General features: G+C 39.4%; 1 protein-coding gene across 1 annotated transcript in view; it reads right to left on the bottom strand.

The window, feature by feature from the left end:
• XRCC4 (X-ray repair cross complementing 4) overlaps positions 1-20,023 on the bottom strand; it is a 139,510-nt gene that overhangs the window by 50,224 nt on the left and 69,263 nt on the right. The window contains exon 8 of the mRNA XM_027634610.1: positions 1,990-2,137. Within this exon, the coding sequence (XP_027490411.1) occupies positions 1,990-2,137 (148 nt within the window). The remainder of the gene's footprint in view (positions 1-1,989; positions 2,138-20,023) is intronic.

Genomic DNA, 20,023 nt, shown 5'->3' with positions numbered 1-20,023 from the left:
GTGACAGCCCTGGTGAACATGAAATGATCACCAGTGATGTCACCAAAATTTCAAATGGAAAATAATTCTAAATAAGCTTTATTTGTTAAAGCAAGGACTGTTGGATATGGTTTTGTGCAACTGCACCTTATTTATAAAGCATTTACATTAGCATTTACATTAAAGAACCAACTCCTTCTGCAGGTCTATGCAGGAGTGTTCAGAAACAAGGGATCGTTCGTGCATTTGCAAACGTGATCACAATCTGTCATTTGATCCTCCTGCCAAGCAGAAAAACCATGACACGCTTCCAAGGGCTGCACATATCCCATGTTTGTGATGGAGCCCTTCCAGAGGTGAAGGAATTCTGAGGTTAACTTCCCCCCCTGCCTCCCTGCCGCCCCAGCAGGCTGGGGTGGTTTGCTTGGAATTAGTAATTTTATTTTTTTGCTCAGTGACACAATACTGGAAAACATTTCTGGGCAGGACCCCAACATCCTGTCAGCTTAAGATAAAGCCTTTTTGTACCACGTAGGATCTGGCTTTGCATAAGCAGAAATTACTGGAGAGGCTTCATAAAAAAGGAACACCTATATTTGTGAACTGGTGCTAATTCCACATCTCCCTACTTTTGACAGGCTGGAGAGAAGTGAAAATTATTAGCCAAGTAAGTTGACTGAAAACTTGATTAGGAGCTGGCAAAAGACTGAAGATGAAGCTCAAAAACCCTCAAGGACGCTGGGAAAAATAATCAGAAAAGTGAAAATTGTTACAGTTCGGCTGTTGTAATTTTTCAGGTAAATGCAGAGATTTTGTATCTCCTTAGTTAACCAAAGAACAACCACTGCCACATAGTGCAAAGGGAAAAAAGGAGAACAGAGACTGATAGAATGGATGTTCCATAGCCTAAGCCTTAAAATATAACTAATTATATTATAGCCCAGAAGAAGAGACACTCTTCAGGTTCAGCTGTGACTTGATCTGTAATCTTATTAGAACTTGATTGTATAGAAGAATAACTTAACTGCTCTGGTTTTTTTCTAAAATTTGCCCTACTTAAGGGAATTAAAACAAAAATATCAGTATTTTCTTAGTCATTCCCCTACATAGAGGACTCAGATATTAATAAACAGAAGATTACTCAGTCCAAGACCTTTCTATACTCCTCTGCAATAATTTGCCTCCATAGGTTTTGCTTCAACAATCAAGACTAAAAAAAAGTGAAACTGAATTTCAGCCAAAGACACGCAGACTTTCAAAATTAAATGGACAACATATAATGGGGAATGGGCATTTTTCATTGCAATGTACTGTAAAAGAACAGAAAAAGTAGAATCTGATATTTTTCTACATCATTCAAAAAAAATATAATTTTTTAACTAAAAAAACAGGATTGTAAATTTAAACATTCCTAGCTGGCATCAAGCCACAATCTTCTACATCAAAATGTAATAATAAAAGATAATTCTCTTGTTTATTTAAACAGAAATCTTTGCTAATCACGGGAAATGTCTATGTAATATACTTGTGTTCCTATCTGTTTAAAGAGTTTGTTATCCATGGAATATTACAGACAAAAATGGACTATAAATATTTTCAAATACAATTTGCTATATATTTTAAAGAAATACCACTAACCATATTGCAGCTCTGAGGTAATACTCTGCATAACTAAGCACCTCCCAGACCACATGAAAATATTTCCGGAAGTCGAAATTGGGATAAGAAGAAAAATACCTACAAGTGCTACAAATTCTGACACTCATGTTTCCAAATGATTTTTTCTCCCCCATGATTTTATTTTCAAAAGAAATCCATTCTGGTCCATTAAACATGGTATTGTGACTTGATTTCCACTGAAACTTCACAGGCAGAACCACAGGGTGATGAGGTTGGAAGGGACCTCTGGAGGTCACCAACCCCAACCATGATCAGTTGGGTTTGGAACACAACAAATCCTACAACTTCTTTAGGTATAAAAACATTTAAATACATTTAAAAACTGCTTACTTTTCTTCAGGTGGTTGTTCTGCCTCATAAGCTGCCACCTTAGGCCCTGTCCCAGCAGGTTTTGCTGCCCTTTGTCTTCTCTTCCTTCTTGGAGCTGTGTCAGCAACGCCTGGGCTCCCCAGGAGGGAGGAATCCCTTCTCTCTGGTGCTGCCAAAGGGAAAAAGGATCAAAGCTAAAAAGAACTCAAATACGAAACATCACAAGACAATCCTTAAAATTTGATTTCTTTAATTAAAACCTCTATACTGCTAAGATGGGCTCAGATCTGGGAGCAGTTTGTGTCAAAGCAGATGGCATAAAGGAAAATTCAAGGAGACTAAGCTGGAAGAAAAGCTTCCCTTGATACCTCTTTGTAGTCAGTGGACAGCAAGAACTGGGTAATCTGTCTAAATTTTCACTGACTCCTTCACTGAGGCTGAGTAAAGTAGGCTCTGTCCTTGTTCATTTACCTAAACTATGATTTCTTACCTGGTTCATATTTAACGTACCATGTACATTCATAAAATATGCATTATCCACACTTAAAACACAATGCCCTCTCTGCTTTGACGATTACCTCCTTGAAGCTCAAATCTCAAGAAAATCAGATCCTTCCTTAAGCTAAAACCCCCCCTAAAAAGCCGCTAGTAATGCACTAAGAAGTTACGTAGATATTTTTATTCCAGCTATCAACGTCTTGTAGCATATTTTCATTTGGTATGCTTGCTTTAAAAATAAAATCCTTAACTACCTATCATTTTCAAGACAATGATACCCATAACAGCACAAATTTCAACTGAAATACATTAAATAATAACGTGGTGACTGAGGCTGATGCTGTTATGGTAACTTCCCTGATTATTACTTTCTGTGCAATTTAGAGAGGTTTAATCTTGACATGGATGAAAGATGCCATAATTTTGAGATTCAATACAAAAGGTTCTCACAGAAAGTAAATAACGAGTCCTGTTTCTTCATTCCTTTCACATCTACTGAAAGTGAAACAGGAGGATAATATACAACCCACAAGTGGCATTTTCACGGTTTCTCAAAAAAAAAAGTGCTTCTGACCAAGAACACCGTTAAATTAAACAGGGGCTCCAGTGCTTACAAAGAGAGACATCCTGAACATTTAATAATACTAAATATTTACCAGCATGCACTATACCACATCACAGGCTTACAGATATTTGTAGGGTGACAACAGGCATATTTCCAAAGCACAAGCTTAATTAACAAGTTTCAAAGTCCAGTACAGACAAGACACATTCTCACAATAAATGCTGAAAAGGGTTAAACTACTGCCTAGTTCTCCACACTAAACTTTAACTAGATATGCTTACTTTTCCAGTGCTAAATGTTGAAAATATCTTCATGATAGTTACTATTTACCTGCAGCATGTTGGGGGTAGTATGTCTAACATCTGCACAAACACTATTTTATTTAGTCCAACACCACTGCCTAAAGTTGGCCTCTTCATAAGTAATACATATAAAACAGTTTACTGTCAAGAACCCAACAAACTTAAACAACTTTACTATTACTAGCTCTTATCCTTTTTGCTGTTCTCCTCCCACACTGTCTACTTTGGCCAAGAAGTAGATCCAGAGGTTAACCTCATACACAAAACCTACATTATGCTGGTGTGAGATAAAAAATGTCTCTGTTGTGACTTGTGTAATATGCAACGGTGATCATGGCCCTCATACTCAGCATTGTTCTGTTGTTTAGATACAGAACAAAAACAATTTAAAAGAGATTTTTTTCTCTTCTTTCTAAATAAGATTTTTTCTTTTAATATCACACAAAAAAAAAGGTTTCTCATTCAGACAGCTCAGAATGCAATCTTACAAACAGCAGCAGACTGGCTCATAGGTGATGGTTGACCACCACAGGCTTGGGGTTTTTCGTTTTGTGTTTCATTTCTTTTAAGCCAAACTCCTTGTTAAAACTGCTGATGAAAAGAGGGCATACACTTGAAGCATCACCATAAGACTTTAAACACACACCCAGTACTGCTGCCCTAAAATAATTCCCTTTAATGAGTTAATTTATAGTACTTGTGTAAAGGCCAAAGAAACCTTCAGCAAAATATTATTCATTGCTCAACACAAAATCATTGGGAAAAATGAGAAACAGTCTGAGATGCAAACCTAGTTTTTCATTCTGAAAATATTTTCTGTCTAAATTTCAGCACCATTTTAAGGAAGTTAAGTTCCTTTACTCCTCAGGAAATTAAATTCCTTACTTTTATATTATGTAATGCAATATGAATGATTATTACACCTTTGAGAAGAATAGTAGTACTTTAAATACAGGCAAGAGTACTGTTTGATGAAAGCCCGCAGTTGAACCACCTAAAACAAGCATTGAACAAGAAAAGAAAATGCTCCCAACAGATAACATACCTTCTGCAGGTGAGAAACTGCAAGAAGCAAAATTGAGAAGAGAGTAAGAAAGGGAATTGTAGCTCAAGTACTAAAAGATTATTTGTGCTAAGATTAAAGACTTTAAATAAAAAATTCCTGCTGTATTTTTTGCTGTTGTTTTGAAAAAACTGATATTATTTGGTGGGTAGTGGGAGTCTTCAAATAAGATAGAATATTCTAGAAAATAACTGAAAACTAAAAATAACTATTGTTTGTTTGGAAGACTCAGGATGAAATTAAATCAATACAATCCTACAATTGTTTGGGACCTGGAAATACAACAGGTCTTTAATATAGAAAATGCCAGGACTCATTCTCAAGGCATTTGGTAATATACCATCACCATCTCTGAAACTACAGGCATTCAAAATTAACTTCTGTAGCCTAGTTAAAGATGTGCAGTTCACTTGGATTTTAAAAGAGATTTCTGCATTATTTTACTTTGACATACAGGAGACAATTGTTTAAAAAGAAATACCTGCCAATCTATCATATTCACTTTTCAGCTTGGAAAAAAAAGAAGACCCTATGCACCTTCATTCTCTGTGTATCACCACTTGTAATGAAAATTCTACAGCTTTGACTTGTCTAGGTAATAATGACAGTGCTGTCCTCACAAACAGGATCCATCTCCTCTCAGTACAATAAAGGACTTAAACCAGCACTAAAAGTTTTGCCATAAAAAATGTATAGAGTGAGCAAAGCAAGCAAAAAAATGAGCAGAAAGCTTCAAAATTTGAGCAATTTGATTGTCATCAACGACCCAGCTTCACACAGACAGAATTCATACCCTCGATGTCCAAATTGTGAAAGATGTACCACTGGCAAGAACAAAATGTTGCAACTCATGAGATTTTACCCACAGGAAACAGATATACCTTCCCTTCTCTTCACCTTGCTATCATATATTTAAGATATAACAAAAGATCCAGTGGAGGAACATTCATATTTTCAGCACATACCACTAAATGAAACATATTTAGCTTTGCTCACAATAAAGAATGTTCACCTATAAAAACAAAAACCCCAAACTTTGGTTATTACTGGAATGGAAAAGGAAATATTTATCAAGGACACAGGCATTCATCCTCAATGAAAGCCTTTATTTAAAATTATCTCCTGTCTAGGAGATTTTATCAACAGCAGCACAGAACTGTCAATTTTAATTTCTCTCCTGAATGAAAATTTAGCTTTTTTGTCACAGTAGTATTTGTTCAGATTTTCAGATATTAATGCTATCATAGGTCCCCTAAATTTCTCTTAGAGTAGAATCTCCTGTTTGAATTCTGCCTAACTCCAGGCATTTTGTGTTGCTGCACAGAGTTAATCAACTGGACTTCCAAGTTCTGCTGTCTGCCTTTAATGAAGCTGATGATTTATCTTAAAATCAGCACCAGTGGCAGATAAACTAGGCCACGAGCTGACAAAGTGGTCACAAAACGACCACCTGAAGAGCCCCAGAACTGCCTGTGACAGCTGTTCCCCAAGCTACCAGAGAAAGAAAAAAACAGAAAGGGAGCAGAACCCATCACTTTAATCCCTGACTGTAGTGTAATTTCAGCAATTAGGTGTTTTCTCAATCCCAGCCTAATTCCTGAGGGATCACCATGGTTGATAATAATTAGCATCTCTTTGACAGTCTCAGCAGAGCCTTCTAAACGAATGGGTATGGAAATTAACATCTCTCACTGGTGTAGGCAGTATTTGCAAAGTGCGATTAAGTCATGTTTGACAGGCAATTTAGGAAACACCACTTCTACCTACCCTAAAGTTATCCTGTGTATACAGATTCTGGCCACAGTAAGGCATTTCTCATAAGATACAGATCTATTTAGATCACTCAGAGATCACAAATTAAACACTGGTATTCACGGTTCGTGCATCTGCTTCAGTGAAAGTAACAGGAATATGCCACTATTATAATTTTAGAAAAACAGTGAGAACCCTTCTGCATTTCCTTTGTTCTGCCCTACTGTATATTTCACCCTTTGTATAAATTTGGGTTTATTGTACTGTAATCCCTGAGGCTGAAAGGTGGTTGAGACTGAGGTTCTATAAATTCTCTGTCAGCTAGTTATTAACATTTATTTTTATAAAGAATATCTCCATGGGAAGTGTTTATGAAGACACATTTTAAAACAACTCCAGCAAAAAGTTTAGATCCAGCCACACAAAATTTATAAATTGTATTCAGTTCAGTAAGGAAGTTTACATTTCGCCCTGCTAGGCTGTATTACCACAGACTTTTCTATTTGCAAAGTCTATTTTTTCCTGATGTCACATTTCTCTAAAAGCTTTTTAAAGACAATACTTTAATAAAATTTAAAAAACAAACAAACAAAACCCAAAAAACAAACCAAACCAAAAACAAAAACGAAACAAAACCAACCAAACAAACAAAAAAAACCCCAAAACCAAACCAACCAACCAAACCAAACAAAACAAAAAATATCAACTTATTTCAAACCTGCACGGAAATTTATCATATTATAATATAAATCTTGCTGCCTTACAGTCTCCTTTTCAATGACTATTAAATGGAGACAACTCAGACATTTATCTGTTGCCATCTCATACTGTCTTAAAACTAAATGGCAAAAAATATTAAGGTAAATTTGACAAGCAAATAATAATAAGTTTGGTCAGGAAGCATGAAAAAATCTTTTCATCTATCAAAATATGAAGGTAGAAAAACAATGCATTTTACATGTATCTGCAGAGACTCTGAAGGCGCTCATTAATTTTAATCACCAAAGCCATGATCTGTAATAGAATCATAGAATCATAGAATCGATTGGGTTGGAAAAGACCTCCGAGATCATCGAGTCCAACCCTTTGTCCAAATCCAGTCCATTTACTAGACCATGGCACTCAGTGCCACGTCCAATCTGCGTTTAAAAATCTCCAGGGATGGTGAATCCACCACCTCTCTGGGCAGCCCATTCCAATGCCTGATTACTCTCTCTGTAAAGAATTTTCTCCTGATATCCAACTTAAATTTCCCCTGGCAGAGCTTAAGCCCGTGCCCCCTTGTCCTATTGCTGAGTGCCTGAGAGAAGAGACCAACCTCCACCCGGCTAGAACTTCCCTTCAGGTAGTTATAGACGGTGATGAGGTCACCTCTGAGCCTCCTCTTCTCCAGGCTAAACAACCCCAGCTCCCTCAGCCTCTCCCCACAGGACTTATGCTCCAGTCCCTTCACCAGCCTTGTTGCTCTTCTCTGGACCCGCTCCAGCACCTCAATGTCCTTCCTGAACTGAGGGGCCCAGAACTGGACACAATACTCAAGGTGTGGCCTCACCAGTGCTGAGTACAAGGAAATAGAAATTCTTCTTTTACAAAATACCTCGATAAGGGAGATTTCAATGAACCATATCCACCTCATCAAATGAGATATTAATTTTCAATAATCCACAATAATGTGTTTTGCTGAAAATACTTTAGTAATGTCACAGTTCTAAAAAAGTCTCTCGTTATAAACATTGCTAAAGATTATGATTTATCAGTAAAATCTTGAAGATCAGCACATATATACATATTATATATTTATACTGTCTACAGCCCCTAAAAATTAGTTCCTGTCTTACAGCACAAACAGAAAGTGCTCAAATCTGTCCTGGCATAGGTCAAGAGGAAGCTCCATTACAAAGAAGTGAAATTTTGCAATTTCAATTTTGGTATCTAAAATCTCCTAACTATTGAAGTTGCTTTCCTTGCTTTATTTTCCACGGGTGCTTTGACAGAAGCAGTATCAAAGCTGGCAACTCAGGTGCTGAGGTGGTTTTTACTTGGCCACTCTTTTCAGGACGAGTTGGGCTGCTCAGCAACAGCTAACTCCAGCTTTTCAATGATCCACTGCCATTCCAGATTTATTGCACGCAGTTTTAGAAGTCTTTTTTGCACCTCTCACCCTCTAATCTTTTAGAAACTCTGTATTAAGGTTAATTTTTGTGTACCATGGTTGGATGTGCCGGCATCTAGAAAACCAGCACATCCAAATTCAGGCAACAGCACTAAAAAGGGTTAGATGAGCTCACTGTCTTGGGTGTGACTGTTCGCTGCAGTCATTCTCTGGATGTCGCTTTTGGATCATCTGAACCACCCAAGGGTGGAGGCAGGAGGCTCCTCGACAGCATTCCCAGGAGATGTGAAGCAGCATGCAGGTCAAGTAAACAAAACAACAAAACACACAGATAGAGGAACCAAAATCACGAAGCTTTGAAAAAAAATTCTGAGCTGTTATGTTTTAATTCAACGTGAGGTGGTAGAGCCCAAAGTAATTTCTCACCAGGTATGTAAAACATAAACCTCACTCCATCATTTTTGCTCTTATCAGTTTTTCTGCTGTCTCAGCTGATGTTGCTCAGCCCACCCAGCTGATCCAGGCCCTGGTACCAACAGGGGTGGGCTTCCAAGGATCACCTCTAAGGTTACCCGATATGTCACACAATTTTTATCATTATTATGCCTAACCTCTGATGGTGTGGATGTGGAGCCTGATGTTTGAAAATCAGCCCTAAAAAAGAAAGTCAGCAACCATAATTAACAGTACTTACCAATTTCAGATAAGTGATTAAGTGATTATTCTGTTAACCTTTATGTAGTCATGGAATCACAAAATCACAGAATGATCTGGGTCATTCCACCCCCTGCCATAGACAGGGATACCTTCCGTTAGCCCAGGTTGCTCCAAGACCCATCCAACCTGGCCACGGACACTTCCAGGGATGGGAATTTCACAACCCCTGTAGGCAATAGTACCGCTACTGGGAATGTGAAGGTAAAATAAAATATCTACTTATCAGCACTTTGAAACAGGGTTTCTGAATAAAGACTGAATTAAGACAGCAAGTATCAAACCCCTCAAACACAGAGTTGGAACTATAACTACTCCCATGGTAGCTTCTTCATTCAAAATCAATATCTGTCGGATGGAGAAATATATAAGGGTGACTGAAAAGATCAATAGACAACAAAACCTTTTGACTTTATTTAAATTTATTTTGACTTTCTGAGCCCAGGTGTGCCCAGGTGGGCAAGAGGCCAATGGTCCCTGTGCTGTCCCAGCCATGGTGTGCCACAGGCCCAGGGCAGTGCCCGTCCCTGTGCTGGGCAGTGCTGGGGCCACACCTCGAGTGACGGGGGCAGTTCTGGGCCCCTCAGACAAGAGAGACATTGAGGGGCTGGAGCGTGTCCAGGGAAGGGAATGGAGTTGGGGAAGGGTTTGGAGCACCAGGAGCGGTTGAGGGAGCTGGAGGGGCTCAGCCTGGAGAAAAGGAGGTTCAGGGGGGACCTTCCTGTTCTCTGCAACTCCCTGACAGGAGGGGGGAACCAGGGAGGAGTTGGGCTTTGCTCCCAGGGAATAAGGGACATCAGGAGGAATTTCTTCCTGAGAAGGGTGGTCAGGCATTGGAAGGAGCTGCCCAGGCAGGTGGTGGAGTCCCCATCCCTGAAGGTGTTCAAGGAATGACTGGACATGGCACTCAGCACTCTGGGCTTCGTGACAAGGTGGGGATCAAGCACAGGGTGGACTCAATGGGCTGTAAGGGATTTTCCAAGCTCAATAATCCCAGGATTCTGTGATCTGTTCAATTTATTTTTTTATTTCTTTGTGTTGCCCTGGTGCTTGAAGAGCCTTTAGAGTAGCTGGTCTGTCTCCTGGAAATGCTCATAAAATCTGGTTCAGAGGATCATCATTTTGACACACAGTTTATTCACTAACCCCACAGGAATTATGAGGCCAGAGAGATCAGCCTCTATGTACTGAAGGCAGCCTCAAAAACCAAGTGTAAGCTGCACCCGCAACATCACCGACCCAGTGCCCTGGTGTTCCACCACAGTGTTCTGACACAGATGGAGCTCAGACACTTAGACCACAAAAATGATTTCTTTCTTCATTAAACAATCTTTGAGGAAATCAATACAGCTCAATGGAGGCTATGACTCATGACATTAAAATGTATGATTTCATAATGATGGTAGTTTATGGTGGATAAATAAGTAACCTCTACCAATTATATTCTACATTCCATTTTTTGGATTACAGATATTTCTACTTCAGATTAAGAAAACATTTCAGGTGGAAAAAATCTACAGTATAAACCTATTAGAACAGGAATTTTACTTGCCTGTATTTCACTATATATTTGTAAAGAAGTACAAAAGCTTTGAAACAAATACTACATTCTGATCAGAAGCTATTTTTCTGCTTATATTATTTACACAGGAACATATATACAGTCCTGTTTGCTTTCTTTGAGAGAAAAAGACAGCTCTAAAGCTTTAAAAAAATCTACTCAGTGACATAAGCCCTCTGTCCTTTATCAACAACACAATTTTAACCTTGGAACACCAACCAGCTACATTAAAAGTGTCCTTATGAGTGAACATACACAATTGATGATGGCACAGAGTATAATCTCTCAAAAGTTCACCGTCAAAGGACAAACGTTGAAAAAGCACTACATGCGTAAAAGGGAAATGGAGCAGCTTGTACATCACTAATATTATCAGAAGCAGTCAAGAGGGGCTGCTTGCTCAGAAAGTCACCTTTTACCTGTAGTTCCCCAATTTTAATTCTGTCTGTGGCTGCAGTAACTAAAAGTCACCATTACAGGTGGCTGCTTTCTAATTAGAGTGATCTAATTTCTTATTATTCTTACACTCAGGGAATATTTGTTACTTGCTGATATTAAGGAAAGACTTGGGTAGCTACACATGGATAAAATCTTCTGGAATCTACAGATGCAGGAGTGAAGTTCAATCATTTTTTTCTTAATGCCACAATCTTCTGACATCTCATATTACGAGTAGTTTCCTAAGGATCAAAGTTACCCAACACACAGAATCTTGCAGTGCAATGAGGGGGGCATGGGATCTGTCCCTCATCCTACTGACCTTGATAAATATGCACACTTTGGTTCCCTGTGTGCAAACCTCAGAAAAGCCCAAGATTTGCCCCAGCATCCTCCAGGCTTCAGTGATAATCACCAAAAATTTGGGGTGAAGCCTGTAAGAATTTGTACTGCCTTCTTTTGCACCCACTCTTCTTTCCTTTCCCTACCTTTAGCAAACTTAGAGACCCACTGAGTATACTGTGGTTGACTGGTAAAAGCAGATCAACACCCAGAAAGTCACTTTACAAGGTCCTTGTCAGAGTTATAACACAGTTCAAACCCCTTCCTTCTCAAAGACTCTTCCATGAGAAGCTCGTGCCCTTTCCAAATAATCTTGCTGCAGAAGGGATTTTTGGACTATTTATATTTTGCTTTTTGTATGTATACACCTTATTCTCCCCCCTCCTGAAATTTAACAGGGTTTAGACCCTTTAATTCTATTGTATATTTTTTAATTTTCTATAACCAGCTGATACAGTTCCAAACTTGGTCATGCATTTCCCTACATTTGGTGTGAAATGAGGAAGCTGACCTGAGGTCTCACATGTCATTCACTAGGAACAAAGTTCCATTTACGCCATTATCTCTCTGGATCCATTTATTTATCTTGAAATTAATATAAAGCCTCCACTAAATAAAAGACACACCACAAATATTATCCACAAATTGCTGTCAGCTACCTGTTTAGTTTTTTTTTTTTTCCACGTAGTGTTCCTAAAAGGCTTTTCATGCTGTGAATTTAAAGACAGCTTTTAAGATGTCATTACGGCATGTCTTTATATACAGTTGCCATTAAGGTCTTTATAATGGATTCAGAAATGATGAACATAAAAGATGCCTGTGTCTCAGTCAGAAATGACAGTAATGTTTTTATGGCAGATGCACTGGAACAATCTCGATCAACATCACGGGATAATTTTGCTGTGGAAAATGCTACAGGTAGTTTTGGCTCCACTAAGAGGTTCTGGGAATATACTTAAGGAACTTTAAAGATCTCGGTAAGTACTCTGAGAGCAGCAACACATTAATATTTATTATAACACTGAGCAACGAATGTGAAATCTGATCATGTACAGGACATTAATATACGATGAACAAAAAATTATCAATTGGAATCAAGAAGTTGGTTTAATTTCTCTTTAGATGCTTTTTAACACTCACAGAGACACATAAACGGAACAATTTTTATTCTTTATTTATTATTCATTGTGGATTGATTGTAAAACTTGTGGCAGGATCCCAGACCTTTGTTTAAAGTCTGACCTGTGTTGCTTTTCCTCTCCAGGCCCCTGGACTTCTGCAGGGCTCTCTTGGTCAGGCTGAAACTGCAGTGAGACAGGATCTTAGCTTCAGAAGATAAAACCTACACCATTGAAACATGCACAAAATACCTGGATATTGACAAGCTGGAGATACTCAGGGCAATTTTAGAGGGCAGTGATGAGGGTGAATGGCAAAAGACCATGGTCCCAAGTTAATCAAGACGACAGAGATGCACAGCCAGGATGTGGGATGAAGTAATTGTGTGGTGTGATGGGGAATGTCACAGCAAGACTCGTTATACAGAACTGGCTTTGCTCTCCTGGGATCCACTAACTCTGGGATAGTCTTTCCATATGGTAGAAACTCCACTCCTCAGTAAGAAAAAACAGGATCACACTCTAAGCTGTGCTAATGTTCCATGTTTCATTCTCCAGCAAATGTCCCTACGAGTCATCAGGGCCAAGAGGCACCAGGGAAATTCTTTATTAAAATGGGGATGACAGCGTTTTGATCACCTAAATCCACCTCATAACACAAATGTTCAAGACCAGGAAACATGCTATTTTCTCATGATAAAGTGTCTTACTACTAAGCTTTACTGATATTCAGACTAGACTTCTGCAGGGGGCAGCTGCCTGAGGAATTACTGAAGGGTAGAACACAGCTTGCACTGGCAAAGCTTGATGCAATTCCTCTCCATCAATATGCACTGATTCTGAAAAAGGATTGATATCTATATAAAGGGATACTTTATCATTGCTTAATATTTTATGCAAGCTCAAAATAACCATGTGGAAGAAAAAAACATTTAAAGTATTTTGTAATTTCATTACACTGGGCAATTCTCATGCCCCTTTACCATCAAAAATTCATTTAAATTATTAAGGGTCTGTGGAAATTTTAAACACTTCCTGACACTTCTGCAAAACAACAGCTACTGTAATGGTAGTGTTTGATTATAAAATGTAATACAGCCTCCCTGTGACTAAATAAAGCTTAGGGAAAATGGAATTTAAATACAAAGAGTGTAAACACACACTCCTTTCCCCATCACAACACAACAGACTGATTTAGTCTGAAAAGAGTTTTTCCTTTGGCACATTCCTTCAGGAAAAAATATCAAGGGATGATCACTGTGATACAAACTACATACTAAATTGCAGGATGAAATACTATAAAAACAGGATGTCTTCAAAGAAAGAACGTTAGTGGGTTATTTCCAGAAAAATTTGCTGAAGATGTTGGGAAGTATGAAAGATTTTATGACATTCACTGAAGAACAAAGAGAAAAAAAAGGTGTTTCAGGCTACAAAGACCTAGAGAATTAAGCTCACTTGCAGCAAAAGCAGAATAAGGTCACTGGGTTAAGCAGCTGATGTGTGAGATGGCAGAAAGCCATAATAATGTTCTATAACCAGAAAATATTGTATCATTTGATTTTTCACTCTTTCCAAGAAAAAAAGAAATCTACAATAGATAATCCCGGAATGACATTTTCTCAAATTAAAGGCTCCATCTTATAAGTACTCCAGCTATCCTAAATAGTGCTATCTTTGACAGCTTGATCCTTAGAAAAAACAACGTTGGTATTATCTAATGCTGGAATTTTTGCCTTTAACTAATATTGTTTCTAACCATCAAAACACTTGTCTAAAAAGATGTTTAAGAACCTGTCATTTTCTTTTATTGGAATGGACTAATCATTATTATACTGGTATACCTAACTAAAAAAAAAAGAAAAAAAGAAAAAAAATTAGATCACAGAGAGTTCCAAATAAGACATTTTAAAAAATGTCAGAATAAAGTTCAAAAACACAGAAAGATCTAATCTTTGTCCATGCTGTCCCTGGGGTGCACAACACCCTCTTTGTTGGTCAATAAAAAACACATTAAAACATCCAGGACTAGGCACAAAATGCTGATGTGAATAACGGCTGCTCAGATGAGTAACACTTTTATTACATATTCAGAACTGAACTCTGGCTAGAGTAAACCAGAGCAGCCTCTCTGGAAGTTAATGGAGCCATAATGAATTATGCCAATTGAGAATTCAGAGTATTATTCTGGGCTGGTTTGCTGGTGAAATACACAAAACAAAGCAAAAAGGATAATTGCATGCTGGGCATGAACACAGTCTTTTCAAAGTGTATTTCCTGAAAAGGCAAATGAATAATATCACTCCCTGAGAAACACCTGGAATCCTTCTTGACCATTTCTTCTCTAGTAAAATCTCTACATACTAGTTGTGTAGTTTTTTGTTAAATTATACAAAACAGTCTTACAGACTGTTTTCCTCCCCTACGAGCTCTGAAATAGCAGGAAAAAAAAGCACTACCATGACTATCCTGCAAAATATCCATTTTTAACTCATCAGCACACGATACTTACCCCAGAATGTGAAATTCTATTTGATACAAGAAAGCTTTCCCAACCTTGGAAAAGCTGATGAGAGTTTGGGAAGGACATTCCTGGATGCCTCAATGAGCTCCAAGTCCCTGAACTCCCTTTAACTGGCATGGTCAGGTAACAAGGCAGTCATTCCAAAGCCTCTTGTTTTGATAGTATAAAAACGAAAATGCTATGTACCTTCATTGGAATCCTCACCACAAAAATACCTGTTACTTCCTCTAAAACCATTTCTACTGATAACAACTATTTTAACTAATAACAACTGTGTTGATCTAGTTATCCAAAGGTATCTAAGAAAAATAAAGCCACCTCCTGTCTCCCAGACATGGATTTTAAAGTTCGTCAGGCCTGTGTGCCACAAGGGGATGATTTATTGCAAGATGCAAATTAAAATATCAGTGTATTTCTGAATGGGAACAGCAGCAGCACAGATCCAGCCTGAGCAACTCGGGGGCACAAAAAAAAAAGCCAACTTCAAGCTCACAAAAGAGCTACAAAATCCCTAATCTGTACCATGAATTTAATACATTATCCCCCACCAGAAGACAGGAACTGTGGGTTCGCCCCTTGCCCCACTAAGGCACATCTCCCTGTGCCCATTCCTTTCACTCCAGCTGAACAGAGACTTGCTGGAGGACACTCTGCTGCCCAGGAAGAATTTACCAGAGAGTTATTTTAAAGCACCTTTATATTGTTCATGCAGAGAAAATTCTCCTCAGTAGACTAAACATACAACCTTAGAGCTTTAGAAAACTACGTGTTTTAGCCATAAAATATAAACATCTCCTGCAAGTGCCAGCTTATCTGAATTCTCAGAGCAGCTCTTCAATGTTTGTGTCACTTCAAAAAATGGAGGAAGGTTGGTACAGTTGGCCTTTCTCTGCACACAAAAATACCTCCAATGCACATAAAAGTACTTACAATGGTTGCATTGCTTCCATCCTTAGTTATCCAGTCTTGGGGGATAAACAGGGAAGCAATAAACCATCTCCTCTTCTGAGCTGTCCAAAACTTAACAACAAATACCTTCTTGAAAGTCCAGCATGGGGGTTGAGCTCTTTTCCCACATAAGAGACATGACAAGAGGAAACAGCCTCAAGTTGCTCCAGGGGAGTTTTAGATCGGATATAAGGAATAATTTCCTCACAGAAAGGGTTGTCAAGCACTGGAACAGGCTTCCCAGGGCACCGGTGGAATCGTCATCCCTGGAAGTGTTCCAAAAATGTAGTATGGATTTGGTGTTTAGGGACAAGGCAGTGCTGGGTTAAGTCTTGGACTCAATGACATTAGAGGTCTTTTCCAGCCTAAGTGGTTCTGTGTGGGTAGAGCCCTTCCCAAATCTTTGTTCGTGAAGCCTAGCCATGATGGGTTCTGTGTTTCCATATTTCGATGATTCTATGAGGAGGACAAGTCCCTCCTTCTCTCAGGATGCAGTGAGAATGATGCTTGTTCCCAATGTAACACGATTTTCTGCGTATTATTTTCTTAGACTACCAAAACTTAACTATGCCGCAAAGCTAATCAGGAAATTCTCAGACATTAAAATGGCTTTTTGATGTTCACATACCTAGAAAGATAGTAGGTATCATAGGTTTGAAAAGAGATGTTGGAACTTTTTGCCTAGTGCCCCGTTTTTCCCATCACACCCCTCCCCCTCAATTTGTTTCTTCCGGGATGAGGGAGTCGCGGAGGGAGTGGGGGACGGAGCGAAGCCGCAGGCGCTGGGTGGCACGGCAGCGGGGAAAGGGGGAGGTTCCCTGGAAGCGCGGTGGTGGGGGACACGGTTGGGGAGTCTTTTGTCTGGGGCCCCCCGGACACAGCGGGAGGGGGAGGTGGAGGGGGGGGCAGTTTTGGCCGCCTCCTTTTCTTTCCTGAGAGGAAGCGTTGTTTCCCCCCCCCCACAGGACACCTCGAAGAGAGAGACCAACCCATCTCAGAGCGAGGTATTCTGCCTCCGGGACTGCCTGTGGGAAAAAGGAGCCTTTCACTGTTGGCTGTGAAGCCATCGGCGGCTGCGAGCATACGTGGCTGAGAGCAGCTGTTGAACTGCCGGGACAGTCCTGCCTCCTTCCCTCCCTTTCCGCCCCCGCCCCAGGTTGCCAAGGGTTTCTCCCCCCCCACCTGGGGAACTGGGACTTTGTTTTGTTTCTTCTGAAAGTTTTTGATTGCACCATTTGTTGTTTATTCAGATTTTGTTAATAAAAATCTATTCTTTTCCTTTTCCACACTTCCACTTGAAGTTTCTTAATTTCTAAGTTGTAATCTTCTTAAACTAACGCAGTAGGTTTTTTCATTAGGCAACTCCTGAACCCAAGTGTTGCAACTGAGCAAAGAACAAACCATCAGTAAGCAGTTCAACAGCCTAAAAAGTGATATAATTCACTCACACAAGAGCACAAACCAAAGGCCAGTCACAGTTTTGACCTTGCTGGTGCTTTGTCAAAATGACTGACATCAATCTCATGATCCAAGTATCTTAAAGGAGTCATGAAAGCACTCATAGCCCTTAAAAATTCTCCAGTAGGAATCTTCTAATCCCTGCCCTGTTCCACAGGAAAGGCTCCTGAGATGTTAGGACTCAAGAAAGAGATCTGATTTAACCCTTGGTCTGATGCAGTCAACATCATCAGCCTACAGTAACTGAGGTCAGCTGCTCATTGTAATGGCTTGCTGTGCAAAACCTTTCATTTCTTTCTCTCAAATTAAATATAATCAGTTTAAGCACAGGCAGGTGGGAAATCGAAAATCACATTTCCATCATTTACAATCTGCCTCCATCTCTGAACACAGGGAAAAGACAGATGTATTCATGTCACAAGTGCCAAAAATCTTTATGAAGTCCTTGGTGGGCAGAAGCACTTTTTACATTTCCCTAAAAGCTATAAGCCTCAATCATTTCTTGGAAATCTACACTAGTAGTTCCAGAAAGAAACACTTCTCTGTTCTCCAATTTGATGAAAAGTTAAAGCTAAGTGCACAACTGGAGTTTATCCCTCCTGGGCACACAGAGAGGATGTGTATTTAATTTACTTCTGTATCTTGACGGCATCTTGTGCTTGGTTAGGGATTTGTTAATATCCTCAGAGCTTACAAACACTTGGCAGAACACATTCCTAAACTTCACTGGTTAATGAGATAGTTTTAAACACAGGGGGACAGAAAAAAACAAAGTAAAAAAAAATAGGGCACATCATATGAAAAATTAATGACAGCACACTGAAATGACTGAAAATCCACTTAATCTAAAACTCTATTTATATTTTACATCAGTCAAAAAAAATGTCTTTTCTTTTAACAACCAAAGTAGGTGACAATATTTGAGTCGACCATTTTGTTCAGCAGAACTGAAGTCAAGTTGGGTGTAATTTACAAGCAGGTCCCAGTGAAGGACAAGCATCAACATGTTTTTAATCTCCTGCACAAAGGCTCATTTTTCAGGGAGCAGCCATGCAAAGAAGCAGCAGTGTTCTGCAGGGACGTTTATTAAGCACACCTTGTTTTGGAATGGGAAAGTGCCAGGAACTGTGACTCAGATTTGCTGTTGTCAAATGAGGAAATGACAGAACTCAGTCTTCAGGCAGCCTGCAATCTGTCCTGGTAAGAGCCAAGGGTGAGCAAGGGACAGACCTTCCCAAAGAACAGGTGATGAACAGTGCTCTTCGTGCTCACTGGAACCTGGGAGCAGAGTTGGAATGAACTCGGGATGAGGACTCACCTTCAGATACAGGTGGAACTGGATGAGCTTTAAGGTCCCTTCCAATCCAAACTATTCTGTGATTCTATGATCTACAAACAATCCTGTTTTGTGAGTTTTGTGGGATTTTTAAAAAACAAATTAGCCAAGAAAATTACCTACTACCCCAATATCGGTGTCATATTGTACACCTTTTACTGTTTCTTCTCCCATATCAAAGCAGTGTTCCTGAATATCCCAACAAAAAATGCTGTGAGCCTTTCACTTGCAGAAAAGAGGAGTCACTGGAAGTATCTTAGCAAAGGAAATCTAGTGGCTGACAACATGCAACTGCTTTGGCAAAACAGCATTTCCACGAGATTTTGCCAAGATTGCCTGTGGTGTTCCTACTGCTTACCATCCAGCAGTGAGGTTCCCTGCCAGGTAACACAAAGACACACATTTTGCTCTTTGTTTCATTCACATTCCCCTCAGCATACACTGATCAGTGATGCAAGGAGCCAGTGTCTCACTTCTCAAGGATGTGTCCCAAATCTTATCACTTATGCTGTGAGATTTGTTCCTTCCCTGTCTCCCAGGCCACAGGGCAACTTCAGAAAGGTGACTAAGTGGGTTTGTAATGTGCTTTCTCTCTTCACCTCTTGAACAAAAAATAAGAAGCAGTAAAACTTTTACCTTCATCAAAATTCTGAAAGTCTTCTTTGAATTAAACGGTTGCATATAAATTGTTTAGGTCCTTTTTCTGCAGGAGCAATGAGCTGCTAGTGAGCCATTTAGTTAATGATACCCTTCCCAAAACAGAATGTTATGCCTAACTGGAAAAGTTAATATTTGTTGAGGTGTAACGAAGTAAACTATCAAGCAGGAAGTACACAACAGCTTCATTTTATACTTAAAAAGTCTCCTTTTTTTTTTTTTTAATTACTTTGAAGTTTTCAATGAAAATGTATTCGTACTTCGTGGAGATAGTGGGACAAAATTCAAATAGGCAATGCAGAGAGCCAAAATGCCAACATCACCCTCTGAGAGAACCCCTGGGGATTACAAATAGGTAAACCACTTTGTTCCACACAGTGTTTCTCAGCTCCTACCTCAAAGCCTTCAGACTGCCTCCTGTGTTTCCCAGGAAATTGCTGGCAATCAGATACTCCTGACCTGACCCTTCTCTCCCAGGAACCCAAGTAATGAGTATCCCTGTGAGAATCCAACACCTGGCTATAGATTAAAGAGCTATTTTTTTTTCCTGGCTGAGACAACACCTCACAGTATGGCTAATCCCCAACAAGCACTGTTTTTCCTTTATGGAATTGGAGATGCAGCTTGCAGGATCAGCAGAGGGAAATCTGGGGACTGTATAAGCAG

Source organism: Corapipo altera, unplaced genomic scaffold (assembly GCF_003945725.1).
Source record: "Corapipo altera isolate COAL_440 unplaced genomic scaffold, ASM394572v1 61411, whole genome shotgun sequence".
Taxonomy (NCBI): Eukaryota; Metazoa; Chordata; class Aves; order Passeriformes; family Pipridae; genus Corapipo; species Corapipo altera.
Note: the sequence above shows the minus strand (reverse complement) of the source record. Positions and strands in the feature narration are given on the sequence as shown.